General features: G+C 37.5%; 1 protein-coding gene across 4 annotated transcripts in view; it reads right to left on the bottom strand.

Annotated features, from left to right (window-relative positions):
• Window positions 1-763: 763 nt before the first annotated feature.
• The window catches only part of LOC138804455 (glycogen debranching enzyme), a 71,248-nt gene continuing 54,576 nt past the window's right edge, over window positions 764-17,435 (bottom strand). For 3 of the 4 annotated variants that reach the window (XM_069988720.1, XM_069988721.1, XM_069988722.1), the window contains exons 28-34: window positions 15,299-15,434; window positions 13,366-13,478; window positions 11,590-11,801; window positions 10,220-10,317; window positions 5,201-5,288; window positions 4,958-5,091; window positions 764-4,151 (exon numbers count right to left, since the gene is read on the bottom strand). In XM_069988720.1, coding sequence (XP_069844821.1) covers window positions 4,034-4,151; window positions 4,958-5,091; window positions 5,201-5,288; window positions 10,220-10,317; window positions 11,590-11,801; window positions 13,366-13,478; window positions 15,299-15,434 — 899 coding nt within the window. In that variant the 3' untranslated portion in view covers window positions 764-4,033. Of the gene's footprint in view, window positions 4,152-4,957; window positions 5,092-5,200; window positions 5,289-10,219; window positions 10,318-11,589; window positions 11,802-12,688; window positions 12,744-13,365; window positions 13,479-15,298; window positions 15,435-17,435 lie in introns of those variants that run through there. The other variant, XM_069988723.1, reaches the window with a different exon arrangement.

Genomic DNA, 17,435 nt, shown 5'->3' on the forward strand with positions numbered 1-17,435 from the left:
ATGATACATATGTATGCATGTATGATATCACTATTATCCTTGTTCCTATAGATGTAAAAATAAAGGTTCAGAACTGCAGGTAATCAGCATTGGTGGAGGAAAAGAACCACTGTAACCATCAGACTGGAAAGAGATCTTGGCAAATCAGAGTACACCCTTCAAAGTCCTCTGAGCAGTGACATATATAGTCAGTATTCTAGAAAGGTTCTCCTTGTGGTTCTGTGAACAATGAAATAAATTGAATCCCCACTGTGAGGTATAAAAAGGGTGGAAACATAGTTGAGGTATTCAAACAGCAGCAGATACACTATGGAAGTCCTGTCCCCGGGTGTGCTGAAGATAAATATACTGAACTGCGTAATAGAGCAACAATCATTAAGGCAAAATCTAAATGGATCAATTTTGGTACTTAGCGATTATTCTATATGTGTATGTGATATCTGGAGGTGTGTGAACACATTTAATCTAACCTGGCCTATAGTATTTGCCTTGTTAGGTTCATGAAAAGAAAATTAGAAAAAAAATGCTATGCAAGAAATACTTCATATAGTTGCTAACAGACCTATTAATAGATCAAAAGCTTATTTTGCTCTAATTTTAATATGTCTAATTAAATAACATATAGCCTTCTTCCTCTCTCTGCCCCCATACATCCTGCAAAAAGAACTTAGTAAATGGTAAACAAATTGGTAAACAGGTGCTGGTAAATTAATTTCACTAATAAAATGAACAGTACGTAATAAATGAAAGCAAACTATCATCCTTTAGAAAAGATTTTTTTTATTGATTTTCACGCACAGATATATAAAGGACATTTGCTCACCAAAGAGCAGTTTAGGACAGATGAGAAGTGGATTCCAATGAACATGTTATCATACCATATTTATGAGAGGTCTCAGTTTTCCTCAATTATTTTTGAAAATTACTAAAGTATCACAGCATACTGGTTAAACTGGCAAGTGCTTCTCTTGTTTTGAAGAGGAAGATTAAGTTGGATAGTGAAATAACCAGGCACAGACCACTGCTGAAATGTTATACAATGAATACTACTGGTACCACTCAGAAAGGATGCATTCTACCTACACATTCCTTAGTCTAATGGCCTCCACCCTTCACAAACTATTGCTTTAATGACCACGGATAGGAAAATGCATGACATGCCTCTTACACTTTATAACAGACCATGCAGAAATCAGCAGTCCCCTTTCATTATGTTCCTCAGTAGGAACCTGATTTCCTCAAGATATACTGACAGGTTGTGTGTATGTGTGTGTGTGTGTGTGTGCCCGCATGTGCACACGCACGTGCACTGGTCCTGGGACTTGAGTTCATTCAGGGCCTGGGTACTATCTTTGAGCATTTTTTTTTTCCTCAAAGATGGTGCTCTACTCGAGCACAGCTCCACTTCCAGCTTTTGTGATGCTTAGAGAAAAGTCTCAAGAACTTTCTTGTCTAGGCTGGCATCAAACTGTGATCCTCAGATCTCATCCTCCTGAGTAGCTAGGATTACAGCTACTGACACCTAGTCTGATATTGGTATTTGCCAAATGGTAGACAATCTAAGATGGCTATTGCTTTTAAAAACTTGATTATAAATTATTTATAAAATTATGATTTATCTACTTGGTCACTTTTAACCTTCAGCTTTGTTTAAATACACTGGTTTTCTGTGACCTTTCTTTCCTCTTGTCATACTGAAGTTAAGGAAGAGTAACAAAACTTTACAAACTTTTGATCAACTAATAGTACCCTTAAGGAAGGTCATTCCTTCTATCTGCAGTTTAGAGGAAGGCATTTACTATTCAAAGAAGGAGCTAAAGAAGGGAGAAAACTCTGGAAATCTGTGTTTAAAAATCTTGGTCAATTATTTTCGTACTGTTCTTGAATCTCTATTACATAATCTGCTCTGGATGAGGAATCTAGAAAATGAATCTAGTCAAAATGATTTTTATTTAAAATGGAGTCAGTTTTTAAAGAACAGTAGGAAGGTGCTCTTGTCACTATTATTTCATTAATTATATATATCTGAAAATTAAATGGAAATAAATTTTGTAATTACTTCTTTCTAAATTGAAAAATACCTATTTACCTCTCTTGAAACAGAAACAATAAAATAGCTCTAAAAAATCCCATGTGGGAAATAAGTACTATTAAAACTGTCAAGTCAGATAACTTAATAATTCTTCCTTTAATAACTTTAAGGTATCTTTAAAATTTTTTAACTAAAAAAATTAAATGATTGTGCAAGGGGGTTACAATTTAACATATCCAGTTATATGTCTAGCACTTCCTGATTATCAAAGGAAATTTAGAAAATCCTAACATCAAAAACTTTTCCAATTATTTTATTGAATTCAAGATAATTCATATCTAAAATTTTATGTTAAGATTGTTCTCAATATTGCACTAATGTGGTTTTTTTTTTTTTTTAACAAAACAGGAAACCAGTATCTACTATGATCTATTAAAAGCTTTCTGCAGTAACTAAAGAAAGATGTTAGGTTTTAGAAACGTGTGTGTGTGTGTGTGTGTGTGTGTGTGTGTGTGTGTGTGTGTGTGTGTGTGTGTGTGTGTGTGTGTGTGTGTGTGTGTGTGTGTGTGTGTGTGTGTGTGTGTGTGTGTGTGTGTGTGTGTGTGTGTGTGTGTGTGTGTGTGTGTGTGTGTGTGTGTGTGTGTTTGGCCTTGCACCTAGTATATATTAGGCAAGTGATTTATAATGAAAGCTTTCCTTTTTTCTCTTTCTTTTTTTTCTGCCAGGTTTATTTATTTATTAATTTCAATTGAACGTTTTCATGTAGGAGGTGGCAGGGCTCAAGTGGTATTGTGCCTGTCTAGTGACCCACAAGGGTCTAAATTCAAACCACAGTACCAAAAAAAAAAAAAATCACAAACATTTTCATATGTAAACCCAACAATTTCTATTTTGAAAATGTAAACTATTTCATAATAGAAAACTAAGACTCAAGACTAATTTTGTGAGAATGTTTTTTAGAAACCAATGTTTTGTTTCTTAGAAATATATATCCAGATACATCTTTGTAAATTATATTGACAACCATTATACTAAAAATAACACTATATTACTGAAGAGTACATTTTGAATATCTGTGTTCTATTTAATATTCTATAGATGGAAACTTCTATCATCTTCATTTATGAAATACTATTAAAATGTGCAATAAATGCACTGCCCAGTATTAAGAACACTATAGTAAAAGGTTAGGACCTTCACAAACCACAGCCTACTTCATTTAAATATTGTTGAACAGAATACACACCACAATTTAAAGGTACCTTCCTATTTCTTCCCATTTTCACATACATATAACTTGAAGATAACTTAATTTTCTTTCAACTAATTCTAGATTTCTATGCATTTAAAGAACATTTATTGAACTCTAAAGAAAAACATTCTATTGGTAATGATAATTTTTCTTTCTGATTCAATCTGAAAGGTACTTTTGTATATTAAAAAGTTAAGAAGTCTGGCGCTGGTGGCTCACGCCTATAATCCTAGCTACTCAGGAAGCTGAGATCTGAGGATCGAGGTTCAAAGCCAGCCCGGGCCAGAAAGTCCATGAGACTCTTATCTCCAATAAAAACCACTAGAAAACTGGAAGTGGTGCTGTGGCTCAAGCGGTAGAGTGCTCGCCTTGGGCTGAAGAGCGCAGGGACAGCGCCCAGGCCCACAATTCAAGCCCTACGACCGACCAAAAAAAAAAGTTAAGAAAAGAAAGAAAAAGAAAAAGAAGAGCTGGGCTTGGTGGTATATGTCTATAATCCTAGCACTCAGATGCTAAGGCAGGAGGATCATGACCTCAAGGTTAGACTGGACTACATAGCGAGGCTGTGTCAAAAAAAAAAAAAAAAAAAAAAGACAAAGCAATGCTTTCTAATTTATCTAACAGGGCATCAACATGACATGAGATTTAAAAACATATGACTTGAGCTTGTGCATGTAAGGCATTTACATTGTATTTTGACCCTATTATTCCACAGGTGGTTACATATTTATTAAATCTCCCTGTATTAACTATAAATCATAAAGTGTTTCAAGAACAGTAGCAATTGACCAGGCTTGTGTCTCACAACTAAAGGGACAGTACTGGCCATTCTCATTGGTTAGTTCCGGAAGTCCTTTCCAAGGGGATCTAAAAAAAAAAAAAAGAACATTTTAAGAGACATAATCTCACATACATTTAAGCAGACAAGACAGTTATGTGTGTCTTCTATTATAGGAACCAATCAACAATCATTTTAGTCACTTGATACAGAATGAAACCATGTCCTGCATCGATCAAAAGATATTGTATTTATAAAATGACATGTTGAATTGAAAACTCTTTTTACAACTACTTAAAGATAACAATAATAATACAAAAAAAAAAAAAAAAAAAAAGAAGAACACATAGTCCATCACTATTAGCTGCTAGTAAGACAAAAGAGGTAAGAAATACTTTCCCCCCCTGGTCATGGGGCTTGAACTCTGGGCCTCGGCACTGTTCCTGAACTCTTCAGCTCAAGGTGAGTGCTCTACCACTTGAACCACAGTGCCACTTCTGGTTTACTGGAGGTTAAATGAAGGTAAGAGTCTCATGGACTTGCCTGCCTAGGCTGGCTTTGAACCCTGGTCCTCAGATCTCAGCCTCTTGAGTAGCTAAGATTATAGGCGGGAACCATTGGCACGTGGCTTGACTTTTGACTCTTATTTCCATTTAAGAATCCCCAAATGAAAGCCAGATGTAGGGCTGTGGCTCAAGTGGTAGAGTACTAACCTTGAACACAAAAAGCTCTGGGACAGAGTTAAGGCCCTGAGTTCAATACAAAGAAAAAAAAGAATAAAAGTTTCAATTCTATTGTAATAACTCAAGCACACAAAAGATAAGTATTATTCATCTAATATTTAATAAACTGAGAAGACATTAGTTGTGGAAATTATATGCCTGTGATAACTTACCTTTCCAGGTGAACATAATGTCGAGAAAGAACATTTTTAACCAAATATATAGTCTTTGCGGTAGTCTCTGGACCCAACAACTTGGAAAAATATAACTTTGCACGAAGAAAGTACCCAATAGGCCAAAGCCACTCCTAAAAAAAAGTATGAAGTGAACATATGATTTAAATAACTGTGAATACTTAACATTACTCAAAAAATAACTCAAACTGAGAATTCAAAGGAGTGAAACAAAATTCTTACAGGTCCTTGGTGATAATTGAAACCTCGAGCAAGATTGTAGTTGTCGTTGTCTAAGGCATTGTCATAAGTTCCACAGTAAACCATATCACTGCAAAACAATGGACATTTAGTTAAGTATTATGGAGTAAGCATAGAGAAATTGCAACACCAAGAGAACTGGAAAAATAGTCAAATGAGAAATAGTCAAATCATTTTATCTGTTAATCTATGGCATAATACATTAGCCTTATTATATCATCTAACCACAAATAGTCTATACTGATAATAATGTGCTCAGGAAAGATAAACAAATAGTCATAATGAAAGCCCTTGCTTTCAAGGACTGAATACTATTGAGTTTCAAGTCAACTATTTACTAGGTTTCTAATATCTGTGTAATCATTAAGAACTAGGATATGTCTATGATTTTTTTCTTTTTGGTTGTGGGGCCTGGATGCTGTCCCTGTGCTCTTCAGCTCAAGGCTAGCACCCTACCACTTGAGCCACAGCGCCACTTCTGGTTTTCTGGTGGTTAATTGGAGATAAGCGTCCCTGGACTTCCCTGCCTAGGCTGGCTTTGTACCATGATCCTCAGGTCTCAGCCTCCTGAATAGCTAGGATTACAGGCATGAGCCACTGGCACCCGACTGTCTATGATATTTTTAACAGGAGGTCTCAATAACCCAATTACTTTGTGCATAGGACCATAAACAATGAAGCATGTCGATATGAACTCCAAGGTATGGGAACAAGAGGTTCTTATTATGTCCTATATAAAGTTTTTCGTTTTTCTGTTTCTCTTTGTTTTCTGTGTCTTATGTTTTGTATCTAAGTTTATTCAATCTGTGGAAGGGAAAAGAAATCACAGGACAAAGGGCAAAGGATGAACTAATACAACATTGATACTCACTTGTCACTATACTGGATATGAACTTTACAAAGGTGGGGGAAAGGGGTCTACGGAGGGGTAAGCGGGAGAAAATGAGAGATGGGGTAACAGTATTTAAAACAAATGTACTCATTACTTTATTTATGTAACTGTAACCCCCTCCTGCTCATCATCTTTTAAAAAAAAAAAAACTCAGATGGGAATTTGAGCTAGTAAAAATTAAAGTGCAGGGAACTAGTGGCTCACATCTGTAATCCTAACTTCTTAGGGGGTTAGGACCTAAGGATCACAGTTCAAAGCTCAAGCAGGAAAGTCTGTGAGACTCTTATCTCCACTAAACTACCAAAAATCCAGAAGTAGAGCTGTGGCTCAAGTGGTAGAACAACTAGCTTGGGGGGAAAAGGTATGGGACAGAGTCCAGAACTTGAGTTCAAGTCCCAGGAACAGCACACACACAAAAAAATTTAAAGTAAAAGCCGGGCGCTGGTGGCTCACGCCTGTAATCCTAGCTACTCAGGAGGCTGAGATCTGAGGATCGCGGTTCAAAGCCAGCCCGGGCAGGAGAGACCATGAGACTCCTATCTCCAATAAACCACCAGAAAACCGGAAGTGGCGCTGTAGCTCAAGTGGTAGAGCGCTCGCCTTGAGCTGAAGAGCTGAGGGACAGCACCTAGGTCCAGAGTTCAAGCCCCACGACCGACAAAAAAAAAAAAAAAAAAAAAAATTAAAGTAAAGTTAAAAAGTAAGATTAGGGCTGGGAAGGCTCAGTAGTAGAGTTTTGTTGATTATAGAGAATAATAAAAAATTATTTTTGTTATCTTTTGTGTGCTGGTACTGGGTAGGACTCAGGGTTCGGATGTAGGCCTGAACTCTGGGCCTGGGCACTGTCCCTTAGCTCTTCAGCTCAAGGTTTGCCTTCTACCACTTGAGCCACAGCACCACTTCCAGCTTTTTCTGCTTATGTGGTGCTGAAGAATTGAACGCAGGGCCTCATGCATGCAAGGCAAGCACTCTACCACTGAGCCACCTTCCCAGCCCTCCAATGGCTTTTTTTTGCTCATGTGAGTGCTATAGCACTTGAGTCTCCACTTTCAGCTTTTTGCTGACATATTGTAGTTGAGTCTTCCCTAGGCTGGCTTTGAACTTGGATCCTTAGGTCTTAACCTCTTTTTTTTGGGGGGGGGGGCGGTTGTGGGGCCTGAACTCTGTGCCTGGGCGCTGTCCCTCAGCTCTTCAGCTCAAGGCTAGCACTCTACCACTTGAGCCACAGCGCCACTTCTGGCTTATTTTTTTCTGCTTATGTGGTGCTGAGGAATCGAACCCAGGGCCTCAAGCATGCAAGGCGAGCGCTCTACCACTGAGCCACCTTCCCAGCCCAGGTCTTAACCTCTTGAGTAGTTAGCATTACAGGCATAAGCCACTGGAGCCAGTTTGTTTGTTTGGTTGGTTGTTTGGTTGGTTTTTGACATAGGGTCTTTCTAGGTAGCCCAGGTTAGCCTACAACTCTTTTATCTTTCTGTTTCAGCCACTCAAGTACTGGGATTATAGGAGTGTACCACCATGCCTTTCTCAGAATTTTTTTTGGGGGGGCGGGGGATGTGGGGCTTGAATTCAGGGCCTGGGAGCTGTCCCTAAGCTCTTTTGCTCAAGGCTAGTGCTCTACCACTTTGAGTCACAGCTCCACTTTTGTTTTTTGAGTGGTTAATTGAAAATAATGGTCTCAAAAAAAAAAAAAAAAGGAAAATAATGGTCTCATGGAGACTTTTCTTTTTCTTTTTTCTTATGTGGTGCTGAGGAATCGAACCCAGGGCCTCATGCATGCAAGGCGAGCGCTCTACCACTGAGCCACCTTCCCAGCCCTCATGGAGACTTTTCTGTCTGGGCTGCTTAGAACCCTGATCCTCAGACCTCAGACTCCTGAGTAGCTAGGATTATAGGTGTGAGCCACCAGAACCTGGAAGAAAGTTGTTTTTTTAAACTTTTTTATGGAGCCATTTTAAATAAATATAGTGTCAGATAACAAATAGCAACTGAATATGCATATTGTTATAATCCATATAACTTACATTTCTAAACAATACAATAAGCATATTACAACAAATAATGTAAGAGCTGCATTCGATTTGATATTTTTCTTTTTAGTGATACAGACATGGCCACATGAAGAAGCTTCAACTGTGAGTTTTAGTTTTATACTGTGAATAAACACACAGTGTGGTAAATACACACACATACAAAAGTTTGCATCTCATGACTGAAATGAGGTCACACAAAGTAGGGAAATGACAAGTTGAGGCTTTGTCATCTACTGATACATAAAACATGGGAATGACAGGTAGCAGTCAAAGAAAAACAGAAAGGCTATTAGAAACATGCCATGAATAGTGTGTACTAAAATAAAAACAAAACTGTTCACTCAAAAAAAAAGTAAGGTGACTACATGGGAAGGATGGAAAGGGCTGGTAGGGAGGTAAGAACAGAACTGAATGTGGTCATTATTGACAGTACTTAAAATATAAAATAGTTGCAGATGCATGTTATTTAGAAGCTTGGAAGGAACTATTAGGAGACACAACTTTAAATATGAAGACTGTCTCTGGGAAGAATTAAGACTAGGGAAATGTAGCAAGGGTAGAGGATTTGCGCATGCTAGGCATGTGCTCTGCATACAGCTACAGCCCCAGCCCAATAGCTGTTGTTAGTTTATCTCTTTGTGTACACAGCTGAGATTTAACTCAGGAAATTTTTATACAGATTCTCCTAGGTATATGCATGTATGGTCTAAAAATGCATAGAAGCCATGAACGGTAGCACAGTTTGTAATTCCAGTCAGAGAAGGCAAGAGGATCAGGAATTCAAGACTAGTCTAGGCAAAAAATAGCAATATCATATAATAAATACAAAATAGAAAGAAAAAAAAAGCATATGGCTCAAATGGCAGAGTATTTGCCCAGCATGATCAAGGTCCTGGGTTCAACCAAGAAGAAAAAGGAAAAGAAGGGAAAAAGAAAAAAAACAAAAAAACCATAGATAAGACTGGAAAGACACAAGGCTGTAGTAATGTTTATTTCTGGTAAAGAGATTTAAAGCAACTTTACTTTTTTGTTATGTATATTGATACTTTCAAATATCCACAATAACCACATATTACTCTCTGTGTGTGTATATGTGTGTGTGTGCGTGTGTACGCTGCTACTGAGACTTGAATGCTAGGGCTGGGCACTGTCCCTTAGCTTCTTCATTCAAGGCAGCTGAGCCACACCTCTACTTCCAGCTTTTTTTGTTGACTAACTGGAGATAAAGAATCTCACTGACTTTACCTGCCCAGACTGGCTTCAAACTGTAATCCTCATATCTCAGCCTGTTGACTAGTTAGGCATGAGCCACGGGCGTGAAAAAGCTAAGGGATAACACCTATGACCTCAGTTCATAGTACTGGCACACACAGAAAAAAAAGCATTAAGAAATATTCATGGCAGGGCTGGGAAGGTGGCTCAGTGGTAGAGCGCTTGCCTTGCATGCCTGAGGCCCTGGGTTCGATTCCTCAGCACCACATAAGAAAAAAGCCAGAAGTGGCGCTGTGGCTCAAATGGTAGAGCGCTAGCCTTGAGTTGAAGAGCTGAGGGACAGCTCCCAGGCCCAGAGTTCAGGCCCCATGACCGGACTAAAAAACAAAAAAAAAAAGAAATATTCATTGCATATTAAGCTTTTTTTTTTTTTTTTGATGTGGGTCATGGAGCCTGAACTCTGGGCCTGGGCGCTGTCCCTCAGCTCTTTAGCTAAGGCTAGCTCTCTACCACTTGAGCCACAGCACCACTTCCAGCTTTTTCTGCTTTTGTGGTGCTGAGGAATTGAACTCAGGGCCTCATGGATACAAGGCAAGCACTCTACCAATGAGCCACCTTCCTAGCCTGGCATATTAGTTTTATAAACTGAAAACTCTTTAATTGATGAGTGAATATAGGATAAGCATTTTAGCCCTGATGCTCAACGAAGACACCAAACACATTTTCACAAACTCAGTTTGAATGTAATTTCAGAGATGTTCTTGGTAAGAAAAGGTAAATGGCTGAAGTTTGTGTTTTCAGATACAACAGTCTGTGTTTAGATACAATACCAACAACATTCTTAATACTACTGTTCCAACTTACTCTGGATCTAAAGTTTTCATGCCAAGGGGACCAAGCAATTTTTTTTCTGCAATCTCCAAAGCTTTCCATGCTTTTTCTGTAGTGAAGAGTTCAGGGGCCTAAAGGAGGTCAAATTAAATACGCAAACATTTTAATATCACAGAAGAATTAGCTCTCACTTATATAATACAACTTATTTGACAATGCAGTGTGGGTCATAATTTGCACAGACACTCAGGTTCAATCCCTGGGGTCTGACAGGGAGGTGAAAGCATATGGAGGTGACCATGACCCCTCCAAACTTCCAGATTGAACACTAGATCCCAAAGGAAGCTACAAGGAAGGCAAAACTCACTCCTATCTAATTGATTCTTTTACAAGATTTATCAGAGTTTCCATAAGTATATCTGAATCCATTTCTTTTAGTTCTAGGGTCATATGAAAATACAGAAAAACTTGTCCTCTAATAGCATGAGTAACATTACTTGTGATTTTTTTGCACAAGGAAGAGAGAGAAGTCTATGTCAATTTCAATGACTAACTGAAGTCAAATGCAACTGCACAAAGCTGCTTTGTGTATCTTTAAGTATTCCATTCTGTATTACATTTAGTAATTTTTTTTTTCTTTTTGCAATACTGAAGATTTTTTTTTTCCTTTGAGGCTTGAAGTCTGGGCCTAGGCACTGTCTCTGAGCTTCTCTTTGCTCAAGCAAAGAGCAAATAGCATTCTACCACTTGAGCCATAGTGCCACTTCTGGCCTTTTCTGAGTAGTTTATTAGCTTCAAACCATGATCCAGATTTCAGCTTCCTAAGTAGCTAGGATTATAGGTGTGAGCCATCAGTGCTAAGCAGTACTGAAGTCTGAACTGAGGGCCTTGAGTTTGCTAAGGAAACATTCTACCACTTGAACTACACCCTAAACCCTTTGTTTTAGGTTTGTTTTTCAGATTGGGTCTTTGCCCAGGCTTCAGATCATAATCCTCTTGTCCAAGACACATGAATACCTGGCCTGAGTAGCTGGGATTGCAGGCAAGTACTACTACACCAGGCCAAGTCACCTTTTGCCAAAGCAGAAATACCTAAGCAGGCTTAGACAAATATAAACCATGATTTTAGTACCCTTATAGCTTATAGTTGATCTTAATGCTATTTAAAAAATAGAATTGTGAATTTTTCAGTAGATAAAACTAAGTAGAACAATACAACAAAGAATGTGAGTTTAAACTACACATGGCTGGTTCACTAGTTAAGAGCTTTCCAAATAGTGGTCAGAAGACTATATAAAACTAGTAAGGAATATGCTTTTTCAGCTAAATGAACTTGAAAACAAATAGGGAAAATGTGATCACCACCATGCTTGAGGTTTGAAAATAATGGGGAAATCACTGACCACGACCATGGCTATGGTGAAATTTGGCCTGAGCTGGTAGTCACACCAGGGGCTTGATGCACCGTAGCTGTCTTTGTATATGCCACGCTTGTGAACTAGGTTCGGGTGCTTCTCATTAGGGTCTGATGGGTCTTCTGAAACATGAAACAGCTTTTCAAAGTTGTTTTGTATTTTTCTGTTCCATTCATCATAGGAGACTGCTGTAAATTTCCCTGGAAAAGGATGAATGACATAGTTTTAGATATTTAAAGCATTTCAAGCATCTAGTCATATTTAGTTTACTTATTTTTATCTTCTAGGAGGAAAAGATAGATGTCTACTTTTTTTTTTTGCCAGGCCTGGGACTTAAACTTAGGGCCTGCGCACTGTCCTTGAGCTTCTTTTGACCAAGGCTAGCACTCCACCACTTGAGAGACAGTGCCACTTCTGGCTTTTTCTGTGTATGTGGTACTGAGGAATCAAACCCAGGGCTTCATGCATGCTAGGTAAGCACTCTACCACTAAGCCACATTCATCTGACTGTTTTTTAAAGATCTTTCTGACTGGTCTAAATTGAGATGTGCTATGCATGAAACATATTCATAGGATTTCAAAGATTTATACATCCCAAAAAAGAATGAAAATAATTTTCATGCAATAATTTTGCATTGATTAGACATCGAACAGTATTTTACCTACATTAAGTTAAAGATCTTATAATTAATTCCATCTGTTTCTTTTTACTTTTTCCAAATGTGAATACTAGAAAATTTCATACTATGTATGTAGCTATACTGGACAGCAGTATTCTAGAAAAACATGTGAAGACTTCAAAAGTGTGCATATACTCTGCTCTGTAACTGAAAAAAAAATAGCACAACATGGAAATAATAACTAGGTAGATTTTCTTATCTGAGTTCAAAGGTACTATAAAAAGTGTGTGGTTGCTAGGTACCAGTGGCTCATGCCTATAATCCTAGCTACTCAGGAGGTTGAGATCTAAGGATTATGGTTCTAAGCCAGCCTGGGCAGGAAAGTCCGTGAGACTCTTATCTCCAATTAATCACCAGAACCCAGAAAACTGGAAGTGGCGCTGTGGCTTAAGTAGTAGAGCACTCACCTTGAGCTGAAGAGCTCAGAGACAGCGCTCAGGCCCAGAGTTCAAGCCCCATGACCTACAAAAAAAAAAAAAAAAAGTGTGTGGGGGCAGGGAAGGTGGCTCAGTGGTAGAGCGCTTGCCTTGCATGCATGAGGCCCTAGGTTCGATTCCTTAGCACCATATAGTCAGAAAAAGCCGGAAGTGGTGCTGTGGCTCAAGTGGTAGAGTGCTAGCTTTGAGATGAAGAGTTGAGGGACAGTGCCCAGGCCCAGAGATCAGGCTGCACAACCAGGAAAAAAAAAAAAAGTGTGGTTGTCAAGTGCTGGTGGTTCATATCATATCTGTAATCCTAGCTACTCAAGGAGGCTGAGCTCTGATGATCATGTTTTGAAACCAGCCTTGGCAGCAAAGTCTGTGAGACTCATATCTGAAAGTAGAGTTGTGGCTCAAGTGGTAGAGCTCAGAGAACAGTACCCAGGCACTAAGTTTAAGGTCTAGTACTGGCATTGGTGTGTGTGTGCACACATGCACACACAGAGTATGGTTTGTAACCAGGTTTGTTAAAATTTCCACACTAGGAAACTGATGATTTTTATTTCCTCTTGAGTAAATAGTTAACTGAGTCAAATGGTAATTATACTGGTGAAAATAAGCACAGTACATTAGAAATTTCTTGGTAAACAAAATGAACAGCTTACCATGTCTTTTTATTCTGACTTCATGATAAGGGAAAATATTCTTTCTGGATAATTCCAGCAACCAACGGACGGTAGATTTACACAGGCCGACGATTTCCACAGCAGACCCATCTCTAAATTAAAAATAAACTTCATTTTTCTAAGTTGGATTCATTTAAACACTATTTAAAAGAGCATTTGAGAAATAGCCTAGCAATGTATGGGTGGCTCACTGGTACAGGACTAACCTAACATGTAAAAGGCCCTGGGTTTGGGCTCTAACACTAAAAACACTCAATCAACCAATCACCACTCCAAGTAAAGATCCCCAAACAAGAAAAATTTTAACTAATATGACTAATCATGACTAATAACATTAATTTTTAAAATAAAAATTATAACATTAACAAAATTAATTATATTAATCAACTAATGCTATGAGTAATGTTATATTTAATATTATGACTAATGTACAACTATGTACAAAAAAAGTTCTCATTTTATTAGGAATTTGTATTATATCATGAGAAACGTCCTTTTACTATTTTGCCATTATTTTTGTAACTTTTTTTTTTGGGGGGGGGGTCCAGTCATGGGGCCTGAACTCTGGGCCTGGGTGCTGTTTCTCAGTTCTTCAGCTCAAGGATAGTGCTCTACCACTTGAGCCACAGCACCACTTCCAGCTTTTTTTCCTTTTTGCTTATGTGGTGCTGAGGAATCGAACCCAGGACCTCATGCATGCAAGGCAAGTGCTGTACCCCTGAGCCACATTTCTAGCCCCTTGTAACATATTTATAAATAATCATTTCCAAGGAAAGTAAAAAGAAAATATAAGATCTAATAATGTTGGCCTGAGTTGGAAGACATGGAGTGGAGAATGATGGAAGGGGTGACATTAATCAAGATGCATTGCATTCATAAATTGACCTGTTGGATTGAAATCCTTTTGTACAACTACTGAAAGACAATACAAGACAATACAAACAAATAGGATTTTTAAAGAATTTGTAAGCAAGTAAAGACAGAAACTTTCTTTTATCTCTTTTTTTCTTGCGCTAGCAATTAAACCCAAGGCCACAGGCTAAGCAAGTGCACTCTCTGAGTATCCAGTTCAAGATGAGCTATTTGATTAGTTTTGGTACAGTTCTGATGGAAGATAAAATCTTGGATTAGAAAACAGATTCTCAATTTTATATAGTATCAGGAGCAATATTTAGGAAATAATCTATATAAGTCTGTATAAATCAAAAGAAAGAAAACTGATTAAGTGGAAAATTATAGGATAAAGGAAAAAAAATTAGAGAGAAAAAAAGCAAAGTTCAGGAAGTGAAAAAGTTTCCTGAAAGATGGACAACTGGTTACTTCTATGTTTGCAATAGATGGCATAATGAAATAGTTACACTGAAAGCAGTCTAGATTCAGAAAATGTCTTAACCACGTGCGAATCAAACATGAAAGTTTTCCTTAGTGAGGTTTGCAGGGATGCACATCAAAACACCATGAAAGTTTCCAAAGGAGAGGAGATAGCTCTTTGACATGACTGACTTACTCTAAGGAGATTGTGTGCTTCCACAAAGGAAGAGGAAGGGGTGAGTAGAAGAGGAAGGGCAGAAGGAGGAGAGAGATTCCGATTGATAAAATGGGAGGACTGAATTTGATGGAATTCTGAATTTCCTTTATTTGGTTAGAAAAGCAAAAGATTTAACAGGCATGTCTTTAAAAAAGGAAATGGTAGATTAAAAGGGCATAAACAAGCCAGGAGGCTGAGATCTGAGATTGTGGTTTGAAGCCAGCCAGGGCAGAAAAGTTTGTAAGACTCTTATTTTTAATTAACCTTACAAAGGCTAGGAGTAGAGAGCTATGACTCAAGTGGGAGAGTGCCAGCCTTTAGGGAAAAAAACTAAGGCCCTGAGCTCAAAAAAGCACAATCACATAGCAGTGTAAACAACACTACCTTGGTGTGGCCGGGATTCCTCTGTTTCTAGCTCTGTCACTTTCTCCCATTTTATCCATCCATGTGCCACAATTCAAGCGATTTCCTCCATAAACAAACCCCGTTTCTTCGTCAATCCCAGCAGTTATATTAAAGCCTCAAAGAGCAAAATAGAACATTTATAAAATAAGATATTGAGAACAATTATACAGTATAAATAGCATGTGGACATAAGTATTTAAAACATCTAAAAATTTAAAGGAATAAACTAGGACAATTACTCTGAAGATAAATTTCATATTACTTCAAAAGTTTAAGATATGCATATCCAACCTCATAGAAATTTCATTTCTCTCTCCTTAACCAGGTGCACATGGAAATGTTTATCAGGACTTTGATTATAACAGTGATTATATTAGCAAATACATAAACCATCACTCAGCAGAGGAGTGGCTAGATTTTGTTTATACAATGGGAAACTGTATCATTTAAAATCAATGACTGAATTTACACCTATCAAAATGGATAAGTTCCCAAGATAAAGTAATTGAATAAACAGGGTACAAAAAGTTACACTAGTAAGGAGATTTTCTGTAAAAGTATATAATATAGATGATACTAACATATATATTTTTGTATGTCTAGTGCAAGTTTCATGTAAAATTTTAACAAGTTTCATTTAAAACTTAAAGTATGTATTACAGCACTGAATGTATACTACATAAAGAATATCACATATGATTTATATATATATATATACATATATATACACATTCACAACTCCTTAACATATGCAAGCATACAAGGAAATAGCACACCCTAATATGGGATAATCATTAATTCTAGAGAGGAAAGAGAGAAAATAAATGAAACTTTGAATATATCTGATATGGTTTCTTTCTTTTCAAGGTAAAACAGGAAGATCTGAAGAAAATATTAATACCTGTTTAAACTCAGTGCTAGGTTCAAAGTTAAAAGAAATCTTACTTTCTGTGAAGTTAAAATGTTAAAAAGTTAATTAAACTAAAATAATTCAGAGAAATCACAAGAAATGTTCTTTAAATATAAAATCTGTTGATTTCTCTTAGTGAAGGGGAGAATAGTATGTGATTGTTATCAGGTGATTTGGGCTAATAATTGTGTTACCACTACACAAAATAAATGAACCATTTTTTTTTTTTTTGGTTGGTCATGTAGCTTGTACTCTGGGCCTGGGCGCTGTCCCTCAGCTCTTCAGCTCAAGGCTAGTGCTCTACCACTTGAGCTACATCATCACTTCCGGTTTTCTGGTGGTTTATTGGAGATAAGAGTTTCACGGAGTTTTCTGCCCGGGCTGGCTTTGAACCGAGATCCTCAGATCTCAGCCTCCTGAGTAGCTAGGATTACAGGTGTGAGCCACCGGCGCCTGGCTTAAATGAACAATTTTTAATTTAATTGTATACAACATAATTCAGCAGAACACAGAATTAAGAAAGAATTAAGCTAAGTATATATCAATATTAGCTAATGAGTTAGTGAGTTTGGAGCAGCCACAATAAATTATTCAAAAGCTTGTTACTATATGCTAAAAAACACCTTCTTATATCAATATAGAGATGATAAAAGCTTATAATCCTATTACAAAAACAATACTCATGTATTTCCCTCTAGTCTTTTCACATAATAATATTTTCAGAAGCATTTTTTCAAAGCATCATGATCATGACTTAAGGAGGATTATGGTTTGAAGCCAGCATGGACAGAAGTTTGCAAGTACCCTTCTCAACCAGAAGCTAGACATGGTAGCATGTGCCTGCTTTCCTATTTATATATTCATAAATCTTTCTAATAAAATATATTCCTAAACTGCTTTCAAAAAGAAATGAATCAGATGGGTGCCAGTGGCTCATGCCTGTAATCCTAGCTACTCAGGAGGCTGAGATCTGAAGATCAACATTCAAAGTCAGCCTGGACAGAAAAATTTGTGAGACTCTTATGTCCAAAAACTACCAAAAAGCCAAAAAAAGAGGTATGGCTCAAGTGGTAGAATGAAAAAACTCAGGGATAGCACCTAAGACCTAAGTTCAAGCTCTAGCATTGGCACCAAAAAAATGCAAAAAAACAAAAAACAAGTACACAAAAGGACGGCAGGTGTAGCTCATGGATAGATGGCCTACCT

This window comes from Dipodomys merriami, unplaced genomic scaffold (assembly GCF_024711535.1).
Source record: "Dipodomys merriami isolate MVZ:Mamm:240054 unplaced genomic scaffold, mDipMer1.0.p SCAF_365, whole genome shotgun sequence".
Lineage (NCBI taxonomy): Eukaryota > Metazoa > Chordata > Mammalia > Rodentia > Heteromyidae > Dipodomys > Dipodomys merriami.